Source organism: Myotis nattereri (assembly GCF_964212035.1).
Source record: "Myotis nattereri genome assembly, chromosome: 11".
Classification (NCBI taxonomy): Eukaryota; Metazoa; Chordata; class Mammalia; order Chiroptera; family Vespertilionidae; genus Myotis; species Myotis nattereri.
Genome location: NC_138086.1, coordinates 11,375,847 through 11,394,500, shown reverse-complemented (window position 1 = coordinate 11,394,500; position 18,654 = coordinate 11,375,847). Strand labels below are relative to the sequence as shown.

Sequence of the window (18,654 nt, the reverse complement as noted above, 5' to 3'; positions counted from 1 at the left end):
CATTTGAAAGAAAATATAAGGGAAAAAATTTTGTGACCTTAGGGTAGGCAAAAATTTTTTACATAGGACACAAGAAATTGAAAAACAATTCAACATTCAACATCATAAAGAAAATGAAAAGCTACAAACCGTAAGAAAATATTGTCAATAGAGATACCTAAGAAAGGACATATCAAAATATATAAAGAACTCTCAAAATTCAATAATGAGACAAACCATCCAATTTTTAAAATGGGCAAAGTATCTTAACAGACACTTCATCAATGAAGATATACTGATGACTAAGAGCGCATGAAAAGATGTTCAACATCTTTTTTTATTTTTTAGGGCATGGTGTAATTGTATTTTGAAAATTATAATCTGTAAGAATACAAAATAAATAAATATTGGAAGCTCAAATATCTAAAAAGCTCAAAAAATGTGAGTATGATGTTCTTTGGATTCAAATGTTGACAGTAAGAAAGTGCATCTATGGCAGTCCATCTGCCTTAACCCTTATACTGTTATTCATCCCTTTTATTTTCAATTATAGTGTACATCTTCAACATCTTTGGAATAAGGAAAATACAAGTTAAAATCATAATATACAAATACATAACCACTAAATTATCTAAAGTTAAAAAGACTGACAATACCAAGTGTTGCCAGGGATATAAAACTATTGACTCCCATATATTGCTGATGGGAATATAAAAAAGTTTAACCATTTTGGAAAACAGTTTGGCAGTTAGTTTCTCAAAAATTGCATTTCTAGGTCTTTAACCAAGAGAAGTGAAAACATATGTCCATACAGAGAATTATACGTAAATAAATATAGCAGCTTTAAACTGAAAATAGGGAACAACGCAACCTAAATGGGCAAATAACATCAATTATGGTATTTCTACTACTCAGTAATAAAAAGAACTGAACTACCAACAGCCACCACAACATGGCTAAAAACATGCCGAACAAAAGAAATCATACACAAAAGTAGTATACATTGTATGATCCTGATACTATTATAATAACTTGGGTTATTACTTAACAGGAAAGGAGTTAAGGGAAGAATAGATAATACAGGCATGCCATTTATACAGCTTTGCCAGGAAACTGCAGTTAACATTCTCCAGGTCTATTCAGCAGATGGCTGGGGGAAGGGACTGGACAATGGACGCGTGCCCAGTAAGGTCTGGGTGCCGTGGGAAGGTGCCTATCTGTCAGTCACACCTGGGAACAAGTCAGTGGCCGCAATGGGCATGGCTACTCCAAGGACACGAAACTTGAATATTTAAACTCCTGGACAAAGGAGCACTCAGCGCGCTCTGGCTGCTTGCGCCTGACTCCTGTTGCAGGGGGTGTGCTCCCCGGTACCCACACAATGGATTGATGGACTGAACTGAGCCTGATGCTACCCTGGACTCAGCTCCACCATGGGATGAAGACTCTGGACACTGGCCCTGCTTTTGGCTCTGCTGGTCTCCCAGCTGTACCTTTTCCAGGACTGGGTAACAGGCATGGGACTTCAAAATCTGAGAAATATATTTCCACACTGATAAAACCCATTCATTCTCCCATGTGAGTCTTAGGAAATTCTTTTTCTGAAGATATTGCAAGAGCCACCCCACTCCCACTAGTGTTGTGGAAATTGAACCCACTAATTTCTCCGGCAACAATCCCATTTACATAAAATTCTAGAGACATGGAGATGTCTCTAGACATCTTGCATGACTGCAAAATGGCATAAGAAAACTTTTTTGGGATGATGGAAATGTTCTATTGAGTGTAATGATAATGATGGTTATACACATGCATACATTTGCCAAAATTCATGAAACTATATCTTTCAAATGGATATATTTATCATACCTAAATTGTCCTTTAATAAAATTTTTTAAAAAGAAAAATGGTTTTTCTTGTCATAATTGCGTATTATACAACCAATTACAATGAAAGCACATTTTTTCTTTGAATCATGGGCACTGGTGTCAAAGATAATCTTATCTATACTGCTTTAACTGAATAAAAACATATAGTTTTAATATTATTACCCCTTCTGTTCTTCCTCTATCACTGCCACAATCCCAAATCCAGTGAACTTTAAATTTCTTGAATGTTTTCCTCTCTTATCTCTCTCTTATCACATGCTTCTCCTCCGCATTCAATAAATACTTGTGAAACAGAATCAAACAGGTCTCCAATCCTGTTTTACTTTTGTCACCTACTGTTATTCTGAGAACAGACTAGAATTAAAGCCTTCATCTGATGTTCTAGGATTTTAATTTTCTTATGTGGACAAAAAAGTGCTACATAATAAACCTGACAAGTTCAGGGGAGGCCTGAATGGCAGGGCCTTACAAACTCAGAGACCAAAAGTAACCACATAGGATGGTCTGAAATTAAAACTTTCTAACTAAAATTAGTTCATGGCTGGCAGTCAGGTCCTAGGCTAGAATCTTCCCTAACAAAGGTCAATCTTCATTGAGCCTATTGTTTTGCATCTAATATAACACACCTTTGGAATGGCACAGAATGGAGACCACAAATCCTCTCATTGTTATTGTTATGTTAATTATTGACTGTTAACTATCCTTATACGCACAAATATAAAAGATGTCTATCAGTTTTATTTATTTTTATTTTTTTATTGATTTTTAGAGATAGAAACATTGATGAGAGAAACACCATTTGTCAGCTGCCTCCTGCACACACACCCCCTACTCAGGATCAAGCCTACAACCCGGGTGGTGATGCTCAACCTCTGAGCCACACCAGCCAGGCTATCAGTTTTAGTTTTTATCCAATCCCAGAGATCATCCCCTCCCCCCACCACCCATTATCCCCCTTTGCTTTCTCCTAGCTCCCTAATCTATCACCAATAAATTTCATGTAATTTCCTTCTGTCTTGCCCTTTGATTCTAATGTATAAAGTAAGTAGTAAAACTGCCAGTTTCCAGAGCATTTTCTCAATCCGTTGAGATTTTGCTTCCCAGCAATTGTCATCAGTTTGGTTCAAATAAACTCATAAAAATTCTTACAAGTTTCCAACAAAATATTACATAGCAGCCCAATATATAGACATATATTTAGAAGTTCAAATTTATAACATTTAATAATAAAGTCAACTAATGAGGACGTAAGTGCATGTATCAGTAGTACTAAATATATCAAAATAGTTACCTTTAATGTGAATGTATCGGCTGTTCTTTGTTTTAGTTTCTTAGTAATTAAAAATGAAATTGAAATCAACTATTAAGAGCAAACATCAGCAAACTAAGGCCCATGGGCCAAAAAGCCTACCTACCACCTGGTTTTGTATGATCCTTGAGCTAAGATTTTTTTTTCACATTTTCAAATGGTTGGAAAAAAGAATATTTTTGGTATGTGAAAATTATATAAAATTCAAGTTTCTCTGTGTCCATAAAGTTTTATTGGAACACAGCCACACTCATTTGTCTTTGGCTGCTTTGTGCTATAATAGCAGAGTTGAGTAGTTATAAAAATAACTGTATGGTCCACAAGTCTAAAATATTCACCATCTGGCCCTTTACAGAAAAAGTTTACAGACCCCAGATCTAGAGAATACATACAACACCAACTTCATGAAATAGAATTTGGAAACCGCTTAGAGCAAACTGCAATTTTTAAATGGCCACTACAATATTTTCTATCCTACTTGTTCTGCAATGTAGCCTTACTACTCCCTCATCAAAAGGCACCTAATTCTCTTCCCTTTGAATCCGGAATCAGCTTAGGAACTAGCTTGGCCTTTATAACATGGTGGCAGTGACTTCTGAGACTTCCAAGACTAGGTCATAAGAAACCTTGCAGCTTTCTCCTAGGACTCTTGTAATGATCAGTGGGATGCCTCTTCTGAGAATCAAGCACCATGCTGTCAGAAGCTTGAACCTCATAGAGCAGCCAAATACAGGCATTCCTGCCCACAACCTGAGCTGAGTCCCAATAGTCAACCTCAACTAATATCCCTGTGAGAGAGTTATCCTGGACCTCCAGCTCAGGTGGCTTCTGGATGACCGAAGCCACAACAAAATCTGACTGCAACTGCATTGAAATCCCTACGTGAGAACCACCAGTGGGTCCAGTCAACCCACAGAACCGGGAAATCCTCCTATATAATAAAAGGCTAATATGCAAATAGACCAAACGGCAGAATGACTGGTTGCTATGATGCGCACTGACCACCAGGGGGCAGATGCTCAACGCAGGAGCTGCCCCCTGGTGGTCAATGCGTTCCCACAGGGGGAGCGCCGCTCAGCCAGAAGCCGGGCTCACAGTTGGCAAGCACAACGGCGGTGTGGGGGAGCCTCTCCTGCCTCTGTGGCAGTGCTAAAGATGTCCAACTGTCAGCTTAGGCCCACTCCCCGCAGGGGACATCCCCCGAGGGCTCCCAGGCTGCAAGAGGGTGCAGGCGGGGCTGAGGGACCCCTCCTCCCGCCGAGTGCACGAATTTTGTACACTGGGCCTCTAGTCCTATCTAATAGACAAACATGGTAATTAACCGTAACTTCACTACCCTGCCCACTGGCTAATCGGGGCGATATGGAAATTAACCGTCAACAAAGATGGCGGCTAATTTGCATACGTAGGCTCAATGATGGGAGGCGAAAGGGGAAGGATGGAAGAACAGTGATCGGAAACCCAGGTGGCAGGCAAGAGCCGGGTGGCAGGGTAAAGGCACTTTACCCTGCTCCCCGCCCTGGGTCCAAGAACCCGGGCAAAGGCCCGCCCCCCAGCTGGTGATCAGAGAAGCTGGGCGGGGCAGAGAAGAGGCCACCAGTGTCTGCCTCTTCCCTGCCCCCCACCCCGGTGGTGATCGGTGACCCCTCAAGGCAGGGAGGGACCCAGAACACGCGGAAGCCAGGTCTTTTTTTTTTAGATTGTGTAATTATTTATTACAAATAAACAGTGGTTTCACATCTGGCAAAAACGGGTCCTCTTTTTACATGTGTGTGCAGGTTCTGATATACAAGAAAGGGTCATGTGCTTAGTTCGTCCATGCAAAGCTCACAGGTACATCACTAAATACTTTAAAAATAGAATGATCTCTTTGAAACAATCTGTTTAGATTCAGGATTAGTAAAACAGTATGGAACTAATGAAATACAGTGATAGGAATTAGGAAGTGTGACACTGATGGTTCTGGGCATGTGAAGGGTGAGGGACAGAAGGGTATACATGGCCTTCCCTTCAGTTCTGCTGGAGCGATGAGCTCCGAGGGCCCAAGCTGCTCCATGCCCAGAGGAGGTGGGTGTGGTCAGTGGCTCTGTTTCAGAACTTCTTGCCAAGCAGAGAGCTTACCCGACCCACAGGAACCTTTTTACTCCAGAAAACAGAAACAGCCAGTTCCCAATGGGCATGGGAAAACCAGTGTCCCCTCCTGTGCACGGTGTCCTAATGGGGTGACGGGGGAGGTGGGCGAGGGGAGCAGTGCAGAGTTGTTAGGCAGCTGGAGTGGGAGTGGAAAGGCCATGAAATGTCCACAGTCCTGGCTGTGCCCACGGCCTGGGCTGCTCCTCCAGGCCCTGGCTGAGGGATTAGGGCTGATTCTCTCGGGAAGGGAATAGTCCATGGGTGGAAGATTTACAGGCTCAGGGTGGGCTGTGTGTTAGTTTGGGGCAAATCCCTCAACATTCCTGCTGCCAAGCCCTCAAAGGAATGAGGCAGAGGTACCCCTCACCCCCAAGACCCCTTCATGGACTTTTTAGCATCTACGGGATTTTTAATCCCTTCAGGGAGACTTTCTATCCTGCAGTCCCATCCCACCCCACTGTTGCTGTTTGTCTGCCAGCTGGGTCGAGCATCAAGGGGAAGGGGGGTTTATACTTACTGAAAGACTACTGATCCTACCGGGAAACCAACCTGTTTACTGTACTGTTGTAAATATCATACCCTTTATATCCGGTATATTGGCTTCTTTTAAATAAAGTGAAATGTCTTAGAAAGAAAAAAAAAGGCAAGGCAGGGCAGGACCCAGAAGACTCATATGGGGAGTGCCACTCAGCCAGAAGCTGGCTCATAGTTGGCCAGTGCAGTGGTGGTGGGAGGAGCCTCTCCCACCTCCGTGGCAGCACTAAGAATATCCAACTAATGGTTTAGACCTGATCCATTGGGGGCCTAAGCCTTTAGTTGGACATCCCCCGAGGGCTCCTTGGCTGCCAGAAGGATGTCTGACTGCAAGCTGAGGCCTGATCCCCCTGGGAGTGGGCCTAAGTCAACAGGTGGACATCCCCCAAGGGGTCCTGGACTGTGACTAGGCACAGGCCAGGCTGAGGGACACCCTCCCCCCGCCCCCCCCCCGAGTGCACAAATTTTTGTGCACCGGGCCTCTAGTATATAATAAAAACCTAATATGCTAAATGTCCAGTTGTCCAATTGGCCGTTCAACCAATCAAAGCGTAATATGCTAATGATATGCTAAGGCCGTTCAACTGCTCACTATGACATGCACTGACCACCAGAGGGCAGACAGTCAACTGGTCGACCAGTCTCTATGACATGCACTGACCAGTAGGGGAAAGACACTCTGACCAGTAGGTTAGCTTGCTGCTGGGGTCCAGCCCATCGGGTCTGAGCGAGACAGGCCAGACATGCCCTGGAACCCTCCCATGGTCCCTCCTCCCCGTCCCTCCCCCTGGCTGGCAGGTCCTGATCACCCGATTGGGGCCGGGCCCTGGGCTGGGACAGGGAACCAGGGATGGGTGGCAGCAGACGTGGGCTGCGAGGGAAGGAGGATGGGCGGAGGCAGGGAGGCAGGGAACCATGCAGTGGTGGTACGTGGGCGGTGAGGGAAGGAAGAGACGGAGGCGGAGAGGCGGAGAGGCAGGGAAGCATGTGCCGCCACCGTGGTGAGGGAAGGAGGAGGCGGGAAGGTGGTGAGGCAGGGAACTTGATCAGCCCTGATCACCGGCCAGGCCTAGGAACCCCACCTGTGCACAAATTTCATGCATTGGGCTTCTAGTATAGTAATAATAAACACTTACTTAAACCTCTATGTTTTGGGGTGGATAGTTATATAGCAACAGATAACTAAAACACCATTATACTAAAATTAATCTAAGAATGTTTCAGATACAAAATATAAACTTCTGAGTCAAGCCCAGGATTGGACTATCCATGCATATCACCAAACCAACCCTACCAAAGCCTCCTGCTAACCTAGGTATTCTAGAAGCAGCCAATTATGAAAGAAGTGATAAATAATACTCTAATGCAGTGGTCGACAAACTGAGGCTCACGAGCCACATGCAGCTCTTTGGCCCCTTGAGTGTGGCTCTTCCACAAAATACCACGTGCGGGCCCGCACGTACAGTGAGATTGAAACTTCATGGCCCATGCGCAGAAGTCGGTTTTCGGCCTGGGCGAGTCTATTTTGAAGAAGTACTGTGATATTTGGCTCTGTTGACTAATGAGTTTGTTGACCACTGCTCTAATGGAATCACTGTGATTTTCTAATCTATATGCATTCCAATCAGGCTCACTCTGCACCAAAATAGGCTCATAAACCTAAATCTTAACACTCAGAAATTCTCACAGAGCAATGGAAAATAATTTTTCCAATTCCTAAAAGATAAGTGAAAAAACAATTCTCACTTTTTATGCTATAAATAAACTGGTGATTAAAATACCTCATTATTTTTACTTAATAATCTTAGGAAATGATGAACTTAGATGAAACATAGCCAACTTATCAGTATGTAGCAAAGTATCAGTTTATAGCAGTTTAACTCTAACACATTTGGACTTGGTAATAAAAATCCACATGCAATTGTGTTTGTGTCACCAGCTCCTGCTCCAAAGGGTGTCAGGTTATAGTTATTCACTGAAAAGTGCCTGGAAAATTTAATTGAACTCAATATTAATCTCCCATAAAGTCCATGCATCATACTACCTTAAGCCACAGCAGTTTCAAATTTGAGAAAAATGAGTGTTTAGTATATATTCTGTACTCTGTTACACTCTGGAGATATGTCTTTAATTTCATTCAAAAGAGATCAGTGGTGTCTTGAATTATTAACCCATTGATATTATTGAGAACCACAATGTAATATAGAATAGTGTGTTTATTTCACATCTAAACAGCTATCATTGAAACACTTAAGATTCCTAATTTTTTTCTTAATTCAGTAAGTGTTTGCAAGTTTATTTAAATATTTATTTATGTGACTATTATTCACACTAATGTGGAAAAACACTTGCACAGATAAAGTGTTTTAGGTAGAAAACATTTCTACCTTTGGTGGCTTAAGCCAATCCTACAAGAGTACTCTGACCAATTAGTGATGCCTGCCACAGAGGCAACTAGTATAAGAAATACACTGGGAACTTGCCAACCCTGACTCACTTCATCCAGTTTCATGCAGTCTCTTTCCTTCAGATTCCCTACTGCATCCCTTCAAAGATCCAAGCAATGTTTCCCTTTCTCAGCCTGTCTTTCCCACTGCTGGGTCTACTCTCCACAGATGACCCTTGAAAAGCTCCCTCCTGGTGCAAATGTGTTGGCCCAAAAAGGCAGATTTCCCTAACACCAAGAGTTCACTGGATAAGCAACTATTTGGGCCAGAAGATCTTAAATGGTAGATGGCCAAACCCTGGTAGAATGTGGTAGAGCCATAATTTGAATTTAGGCAACTGAGTCCCCCCTAGTTCTGCAATTAGTCACAACATCTAGCATGTGGATGCTGTCATTTCTACATGTATTAAACTGTATCTTTGTCTTTCAGTTCATAATTATCTGAATCCATTATTAATGAAAGTAAAATTTCTATGAAGAAAATATTACAATTTATTTTTCTAGCACAGCAAATGTGACTACATTACAGGACTTGTAAATAATTCAAAGCATGTGTGTTTTCTAATTAAAAACAGATTAATAAGTTTGTTAATGAATGCTTTATACTTATTGAAAAAAAGGATATCAATGCTCTTTGAAAAACAATTTAAAAAATAACCATACATTTCATAGTCTTGTATTCCATATGGTCTAGTATTAAAAGATTAATAATATTTGAACATAATTTAACGCAGTGATTATTATTAATGTTAAAAATACACATTATCAATGACTTTTCTGACTCAGAATCCACAACAATGAATCCTATTAACATCCTGTGTAACTCCATGGGGATTCTATGGGGAAAGTTTCCATATATGGTAATTTTTCCCCATAGACTCCCCATAGTTTATACAGGATATGAATCTGCTCCATTGTGACAATGAAAACAACAGATTACTGAAAACTCATGTGTAATTTCTGCTGAACAAATTACTGACTAACAATTAGAAAAACTAATACTCAAGTGAAATAAGTAATTTGAAAATTTAAAATTACCCACTGGGTATTATTATTCTATTTCTAGACTAACAAAATAAGTATACAAATATCCAGCAGAAAATTAATTTCCTATCTTACTTAGTTGAAAATATTCTCTTGATACTAAAAATTATGGTGTCAACTATTAGTAGGCAAGAAAACCAAAAGGAAATTTCACATAAGAACTTATACTGACAGGAGGAAAGAATAGGTGATACAAATCAAAAACATTATATGCGCTTTAGCTTCTCAGGCTTCTGAATGACCACATCCCAACATAAATCTCTATGACCTATAATTATTTTTCCATGTTTGTGACTTTTAGTAATCTATAGTATTCTACTCATCTAAAGTCATGTAATATATATATTTTTTTACATTCAGTGCTCTGAGTGCAGATTTAGATGTAAATTTTTGTGACTTTTGTGTGTATCCTATAAAATAAAAGGCTAATATGCAAATCGACCAAACAGCAGAAGGACTGGTTGCTATGACACGCACTGACCACGAGGGGCAGACACTCAATGCAACAGCTGCCCCGTGGTGGTCAGTGTGCTCCCACAGGGTGAGCGCCGCTCAGTCAGAAGCCGGGCTCACGGCCAGCAAGTGCAGCGGTGGTGGCAGGAGACTCTCCCGCCTCTGTGGCAGCGCTAAGGATGTCTGACGGCTAAGCCATCAGTCGGACATCCCCCAAGGGCTCCTGGACTGCGAGAGGGTGCAGGCCGGGCTGAGGGACCCCCTGGAGTGCACAAATTTTCGTGCACCGGGCCTCTAATACTTGTATTTGTATTTTTGCTTTAAGTAACATGAACGCATTTAATTTCTAATACAGTTAAATACTAACAGCCACATTAAAGTTGTAAAAAAAAAATTGCTATTCCTAAATTACCTAGTTTCACATGAAACTAACACAACCTGACACATGTATCCCCATCACCACTAAGCTCACAAAATATAATACTAATATGTCAAACATACTAAGCAAAAACAGCAGTCACTGATGCAATTATTTAATAAAAAGTAGAACTTATATTGAGAAATTGTCCAGTTGTGATTAGCCATTTTTGAATGACCGTAGTTACAATGAACACCTCAACTGATTCACGATCAACACCATAGAACCAAGTTTAACCTTATTATGGGTTGTCAAGAATGGCCCTGAAAGGGAGCGTGAATCATTTGCTTCTCTATGAAAAAGATGCCTGTTTAATTATTCAGTTTCTTGGTGATCTAATATTACCCGAGTATATTCATTTGACTATCTCCTATACAATGGGTCAAAATTTGAGATAATCATGTTGTTCCTGGAAAGATGGTACCACACTCAGTATTAAAACTGAAAAGCTGTCAGTTTTCAACTTAATCCATTCATCAATAATGAAAATAAAAAGCAACAGCAGACCTTTTGGTGCCCATCAAAGACAAATCACATGCGGACACTGCATGTACCCCAAATCCTTTCCAGCACCTGGCTCCCTACCAACGTGATGTGAGCATCCAGAAAATGGCAGAGAAGACTAGTGGGTCAGCCACACCAGAGCGAAACAGAACTAACAACCTAACACATGTGTTCCCATCACCACTAAGGTCATTAAAATTAGCACTTTGCTAGTAATTTGGTGATTTTTTTTTCCCTTTCACAGATGCATTAGATATTTTTCAAAATTTATTACTACCCTAACAAATACTTGGGGGAGGAATTAAACGATACTATTTTCCTCAGGGGCACCCTGTTATTCAAAAGATAAGGTGTTGCTCTCTTCACTGAACTAATAAAGCAGGTGCTTTAGAAAACACATTACTGTGACAGACCAGGACACAATTCCCACCACAACGCATCTTAAATGGCACCCTTGAGCCCTAAAAAGTTAAACATGGGAGGGGAGAAAGAGGAGAACTGAGCTGGATAAATGCTAACTGAATAACTGATCATTATACTTGAAGTATTTACTCTTTGGAGAATAACTGGCTTTATTAGGAAGGATGGCAGCAAGGCAAAACCAGTTTATTTTAATTACTCCATGAAAGATTAAATTTTTCTCTGTTTATAACATTTTAAGAAGAAATTAAACTTTTAATTTGTTGTGTAATTTAGTCTATTGATTATAAAATATCATTAAATCAAATTAAGTATCTGAAATATGCATGTTAATGACTCTCTTCTCAACAAAACTTTACAGATAGTACTTTCTTCTTAAACGTAAATTATTCTCACCACAGAAACTAAAATTTCATTTCCTCAAATCAGATAAAAAGCAAACATACTACTCCCATTTTTAGACATGGGAAATTTCAGTAAAGGAAAAACTCTGTGAAATACATCAAGATGGTAAGAGAATTACAAAAGCCACACTTCCTGCTTTGTAATGATTAATCTACACATAACACAGAACACTTTCATTTCAAAGTGGGCCAAAATAGACTGTGGACAAACTACACAAATATGGGAGATTCAGATCCATTAAGTCAGGAAAAAATGAGACTAGCACTGTATCACTAAAGTGGTATCAAAAGATATTCACTAAAACTATGTCAGATAGCCCTGGCCATTGTGGCTCAATTGGTTAGGCATCATCCTGTGCACCAAAATATTGCTGGGTCGATTCCCAGTCAGAACACATGCCTGGGTTTCAAACTCAAGCCCCATTAGGGGGCGTGCAGGAGGCAACTGATGGATGTTATGCTTTCCCATCAATGTTTTGCTCTTTCCCTTTCCCTTTACTCTCTTTCTCTAAAAATCAATCAATAAATAAAAATTTTAAATGATGTCAGACAGAACACTTATTTTTATTATTAACTTTAATCATCACCTAATAGAGAAACATCGATGTGAGAAAGAAATATTTATTGGTTACCTTCCGTACATGCCCAGGAATTGAACCCACAACCCAGATATATGCCCTGACTGGGAATTGAACCAGCAACCTTTCGGTGAACAGGATGACACTCAACCAACAGAGCATTTATTAATTCTGTTGCCCTAACTATATAAGTCTTTCATTTTGAGGAACAAGAGTCTATTCTTTCAGAGAAATTTTTGGTCATTTTTAAGGATCCTTGTATGCCAGGGGTAGTTGGGTGGAAGGACTTTTTAGTATTTAAATCAAGCACTATTATTTCAGTGAGATAGAACATGTTATAATGTGATACCCAACCTACTGCAAATTCCTGACCTCCAAGGCCTGAAACATAAAGTCAACTTAATCTATCCAGTATTTGAAAATGAAGTCACTGGCATTTCCTTCTATTATAGGCAAAGAGCAGAAAGAAAATTTAAAAGAGCCAGTTACACATGAGTCTATGGCAACAGACGTCAGAAGAGTGAATAGCTGTTGCTGGTAAGTAATGTTGACTGGGAAGGGTTGCCACAAGTGAACTTTCTGGAGTGACAGAAATGTTCTGTAGCTTTATCTGGGCAGTGGTGGGGTCCATGAGTGTGAACACAGATGAAAATTCAGAGCTGCACACTTTGACTTGTGCATTTTATTTTATGTAACCCATACCTCAATTTAAAAAGTTAATGCATCAAATACAAGTAAAATACTGCAACCAAAATCAGGGGTAAGAATCATTAATCAGACTGTTAGGGAAAAAACTGACCTTTCCAAGATCTAGCACAGCAGGGTATATAGTTAACAAGTATTTATTCTAAAAATTAAGTAAAAATATCCCAGATGGTTCGGAAGATCCTTTCTGAACTAATTAGAACTTAAAAAAAAAAAAAAGCCAAAAACTTACATGACAGTATTCTTGTCTTCTGAATAATATTCTGTCTTTTTAATAATCTGGTAGCTATGGAGACCAAAAGCTACCAGAAGTTTTCCACATAGCACATTATGATATTATCAAAAGATCGGGTTTGATAATCAAGAAAGGCTATGTCTGCTTGGTAAACCTGGCCAGACTAGAGTCCCTAGTCCAAAAATCCAAAGACCTTCACAGCTTCCATTTTCAGCTACACAAAAAATAAGACAAATTTTCCTTTAGTAGATATTTCTGTCCATACCTAGATTCCAACATAAACAAAATTTCATGACTGAAATGAAACTGGAAGGTCTTTGCCTTTGAATAGTCTGTTTCTATTTCTGGGATGACAATGAAGGGGACCAACAGTTTAGCCTTTTGGCATACTGATTTTTAAGCTGGTTATTAAGGAACAAAAGAACATTTGACCCTCCCCCCTTTCCTGCCTAAGAGATTCAGAGGGAAAGACCTACTCCAGGAAGGAAATCTTAGGATGTTCTCCTTAGCAGCCTCATTTGAATGGAGCATAGTGGATGGGAGTGCATCAAACAGGGGCCTGTTTACTAGATTACCCCTGACTCATGGTTTCTGGGTTGCCTAGCCAAAAATTACCTGCCATGTGTGTTCTGGTCTTCCTCAATTACCTGTAAATCACCCATTCTCACTTTTGAAATCTAAGTTCCCATACTCCAAATTTTTTTCCTTTATCCAAAATGTCTTATATACCCAATTTTAACTCACTGTCTGGGATTTTCATGCTTATATGAATTCCTCATGAGCATGTATTAAAATTTTATTTTCTCCTATTAATCTGGCTCTGCTAATTCATTATTAGCCCAGCTGAAAGAACTTAGAAGGTGGGAGAAAAAGTATTATATATATTTTTTAGCCCCCACAATAATTCTAACTGTACCATTAAGTGAATTCAAAAACTACTTTTAAATGATTAGGAAATAATAGTGGCACATGCTGAATGAGACATTGCATCTCAATGTTAATGTATCTTGACCTTAATTAGGCAATGTGGTAATTTCAGAAATGGGAAGCTACCATGTGAAACAGCAAAAATAATCAACCCTTTAAAAAAGCCAGTTAAGAACTGAGGAGTATTAGCTCTCTTGAAATACTAGTATTCTATAAAATCATAAGCAGTGCACAAATAGTCACCCTGCTCACCTGCGATCAGAAAGGTCAAATTACAAATTCATAAGAAATGCGTTTCTTAAATTTCTGCCCTAGCCCCCTACTCCTCTCAAAGATTGGTGTTTTGCCAATATTTGATGTTCTAAGCCAACAGGTTGAGTCTCTTTAGAATTCTTAACTGTCACCTTTGCTTACTGATATAACCAAATAGTCTACAGACCCTGTACAACTGCACTGACAAATTATATTATTCTACAACCAACATTAAATAATCCTAAATTATTTAGACTGGTCATTATTTTATAAATAACTAATTTTAGCTGTCTACAAGTGCTGTCCAGCCCAGCCAGGCAGGGCCTGCTTCTGCACCAAAGCAATTTTATTGCATATGTTTTAAAACAGATATGAAGCCATTGTGCAAATTTAAAAATTCTTCTTCAAAAATAAAGCATATTTCGCCCAGCTGGTGTGGCTTAGGGGTTGAGCGTCAACCTATGAACCAGGAGGTCACGGTTTGATTCCCGAGCAGGGCACATGCCAGGGTTGCAGGCTCAAGCCCAGTAGGAGGCATGGAGAAGGCAGCTGATCAATGATTCTCTCTCATCGTTGATGTTTCTCTCTCTCCCTCTCCCTTCCTCTCTCTTTAAAAATCAATAAACTATTTTAAAATATTTTTAATAATAAGTCAATAAATTCTTTTTAAAAATACAAAGGAAAAGATTATAATGATACATTTTTATCCTTTTAGATTAAAAAAAAATGTAAGTCCTTCTATCTTTCCTAATAAGCACTTTCATCACTGATCCTCCCACTATCTCTATTAAGGTTTAAGGACCATTACGGAACCCACAACAACAGATCAGTGACAGACTAGATCCTATCAATTAACACATTCTAAGGAGGCTGCCTGGATCCTGTGTCCTCCCTCCCTCCTGAAGGCCTGGTTTTGACCACATTGACATCCCGGCCTTCAGAATGAATAACCCAGTTAAGGGACAGTCCCTTCCCTGAGACCAATTCCTTTGTAATTAGAGCAAAAACACAAAGACTGTTAATGACCTAAGGCAAAGTGATATACACTCCAAGCCAATGAAACCATGACAGCAAGCAGATTTCTAAACAGCAAGTAAGTGGGATCCATTTACTTACATGAAGATTCAGTGCCAAACATGGCTGGCTCCAGAGGCTGCTTTAAAAAAAAATTAGAAGAAAGGGAGTGGAGGGAAGGAAGGAAGAAAAATCGAGGAGAGTGTATGTGTGAGAGTGAAGAGATGAGACTACACAGCAGGGGTCATGAAGACAGACAATGCAGTCCAAGCTGTGTCCAGCTGCCAGATTCTCCTCTTACAAGCTTCAGTGTTCTCCCGTGTGACTGAAAAGCAAGGTTTCCTACAGCACCAAAAACCAAAACCGAAGAGCTGCTTTTGGAAATCCAACAGGGAAAGGCAGGCCAATGTGGCTCTTCTGGGATGCGGTGAGGCAGGACTAGGTAGCAGCAGAGGCAGGACTGGGAGAGCAGCCACAGAGGATACTGCAATCCCCAGCTCTGCCGTAGCAGTAAGACAATAGCAGGGCTTATGCATACACTGATGACGTCAGAGACACTGCACAGACCAACTGCGCTGCTGAGCCAGAGGCTCCAGTGCCTTCAGGGGAACAGGCGATTCAAAGGGGAATTCCTTTGTCACAAAATGCACAAGACCAAGAGCCACATATCTATTCCCCTCCTGACAAGATCTTCATTCTGTGATGTCAGACACTAAAAGAGAACTCAGAGAAATTTAAATGCTGGCTTTATAGCAACTAACCACAAAAAAATCATGCAGATCGGGGTTCTTGTTTTTATGCAGCAAGCAGAACTTTTCAAGGGAAATAAGAATCAGAAATGAAAAAAATAAATAATCTACCTTTAAAAATAACTACAGAACTCATTGGTTTTTTTCTCTAGGAAGTTGGCATTCTGATAGATCAAGGGGTGTATACTCAGTCACACAAAAAATGTGAAAATATATATACTATTGCACAAACATTCTGGACTTATAAATATACACAAATGTAACAGTAAAATAACAGTATAACTGCTTAGAACACTGCTTGGTACACAGTGAGTACTCATGTTAGTGATTACATCCCCATTAGTTATTTTGCAACTATTATTCAAATGTGAAAAACACTGCTTTGGGAATATACTCATGTACATGTATTTCTCCTATCCTATTCCTTTTGCCTTATTTTTCTTCATTTCGCCTAATGAGAATTACTGTCAGTTTCCAGAGTAACTCGGTCATTTTAAGGCTATTGTACACACACCTGTGTGCACCTGTGTGCAAGTGGACTTATGACCAACAAACATATTTCTTTTTAACCTATCCATGCAAAGAAACAATTGAAGGTATTAATATTTTGTCTCTTGACTCACTTGACAAATAAAGGTCTTCCTACATTACCTTTACTCTTAGAAATCTGTTTTTTTAAAGCTATAAGTGTACAGACTTTCAGTAGCATGTCTATCCAACACAAATACAGAAACAAATTTTATTTTACTATTTTAAAAATGTTGAAATAATACAAAGTGTATGTTTGTTTACGTATTCCCGTAATTCCACACTTTTAAAATCATATAAAGTAGGAACTTCAAGTGTTCATTTCTTCTCCATCCATTCATCCAAAGTTATATTATTTTTCTAAGATTTTCTTATGTTTACACAAAGACATCTTTATATAATACCGCTTTTACACATTAAATTCTGATATAAATGTGGAACTAAAAATTACCATCTAAAGTATCATTAATAGCTTTTCTGGTCAGGATATATAGATCTGTCTCATCCTTTTAATGGTTGTATAATATTCCATTGTGTGTAAATAGCATAATTTATTCAAGGTAATCTGACCTTTACCTTACTGAAAATAAGTAAATGCAATGATGATATATGTAAGATAAAAAAAAAAAACAACTTATTTTGTTGTCGAAATTAACAATAACTCATTTATTGAATGTTTACTATGTGGCAAATATTATTCTGATAACTTAATATTTATTAAATTATTTAGTCTCCATAATAACCCTAGAGGTAGATGTCATTATTACCCACACTTGACACATGGTGAAATAATTTTCCAAGGACACTCAGGTAGTAAGTGATAAGGTAGGATACAAACCTAGGCAGTCTGGTTCCAAAGCATATGCTTATAATACCTCTTAAGAAATTAATACATAATTACCAAAATTATATTTTAAGAATTCAACTAAAATGAGAGAAAAGTAGAAATCAATTGAAAATGTGGAGAGAAAAATCCTTAAGAAAGCTCACCAAAGAAAACTAAAAATGACAGAAAAGACTATGCCAAAAGTTGCAAGAATTAAGAAAAATGCATCCCTCCCAAAATAATTAGTCAGGTCAACAGCCAGGAAAGAATATCATTAATGGTGTTAAAATATACCTGTAGGAAGTGGGAAATGGCAAATATACTTCCAAAGGATTGAAACTAGAATATTATTTTACATAAGCTCTATTTTAATTGCATATCAGATACTGCACATGAATAAGTCACACATGGATGTGGCCATCAGAAAGGCAGGAAGAAAAGTAGAATGAGAAAACTGTCCCTGTGTAACAGAGATTTTCCACCAGAAGCCACAGTTTATATACAATAACTAGAGGCCCAGTGCACAACATTTGTGCTCTTGGTGGGGGAGAGGGTTCCCTCAACCCGACCTAGGCCCTCTCACAGTCTGGGACCCCTCAGGGGATGTCCACCTGCCAGCTTAGGCCTGTTCCCCATGAGGAGTGGGGAGCAGGCCTATGCTAGCAGTTAGACATTCCCTGAGGGGTCCTTAGCACTGGCTGCCGCCACGGCCACTGCACTCCCCAGCCATGAGCCGGTTTCTGGCTGACCAGCGCTCCCCCTGTGGGAGTGCACTGACCACCAGGGGGCAGCTTCTGCATTGAGCGTCTTCCCCTGGTGGTCAGTGCATGTCATAGTGCCTGATCATCTGCTGTTCAGTCTATTTGTATATTAGCCTTTTATTATATAGGACTAGAGGCCCAGTAAACAAAGTCGAGCACCAGTGGATTCCCTTGGCCTGGCCTGCGGGATCAGGCCGAAACCGGCTCTCTGACATCCCCAGAGGGGTCCCAGATTGCGAGTGCGCAGGCTAGGCCAAGGGACCCCATCGGTGCACTTTCAGGCCAGGGAGGGACATGGGAGGTTGGCCAGCCAGGAAGGGACCGCAGGAGGGCTCCAGGGCATGTGCATTTTTCTGAGTGCCTATATTTATTTCTTGGCACAGACTTCATAGATAGATAGATAGATAGATAGATAGATAGATAGATAGATAGATGATAGATAGAGATAGATAGATTTTTTTTTTTTTTTTTTTTTTTTTTTTTTTTACTGATTTCAGGTAGGAAGGAAGAGGGAGAGAGATAAAAACATCAATGATGAGAGAGAAT

At 39.8% G+C, this 18,654-nt stretch overlaps 1 protein-coding gene across 4 annotated transcripts in view; it reads right to left on the bottom strand.

The window, feature by feature from the left end:
• ST7 (suppression of tumorigenicity 7) overlaps positions 1-18,654 on the bottom strand; it is a 308,904-nt gene that overhangs the window by 242,879 nt on the left and 47,371 nt on the right. The window contains exon 1 of one of the 4 annotated variants that reach the window (XM_081102063.1): positions 15,347-15,750. The exons of 2 other annotated variants lie outside the window; for them this stretch is intronic. In XM_081102063.1, coding sequence (XP_080958189.1) covers positions 15,347-15,368 — 22 coding nt within the window. In that variant the 5' untranslated portion in view covers positions 15,369-15,750. Of the gene's footprint in view, positions 1-15,346; positions 15,751-18,654 lie in introns of those variants that run through there. One more of the 4 variants, XM_081102064.1, reaches the window with a different exon arrangement.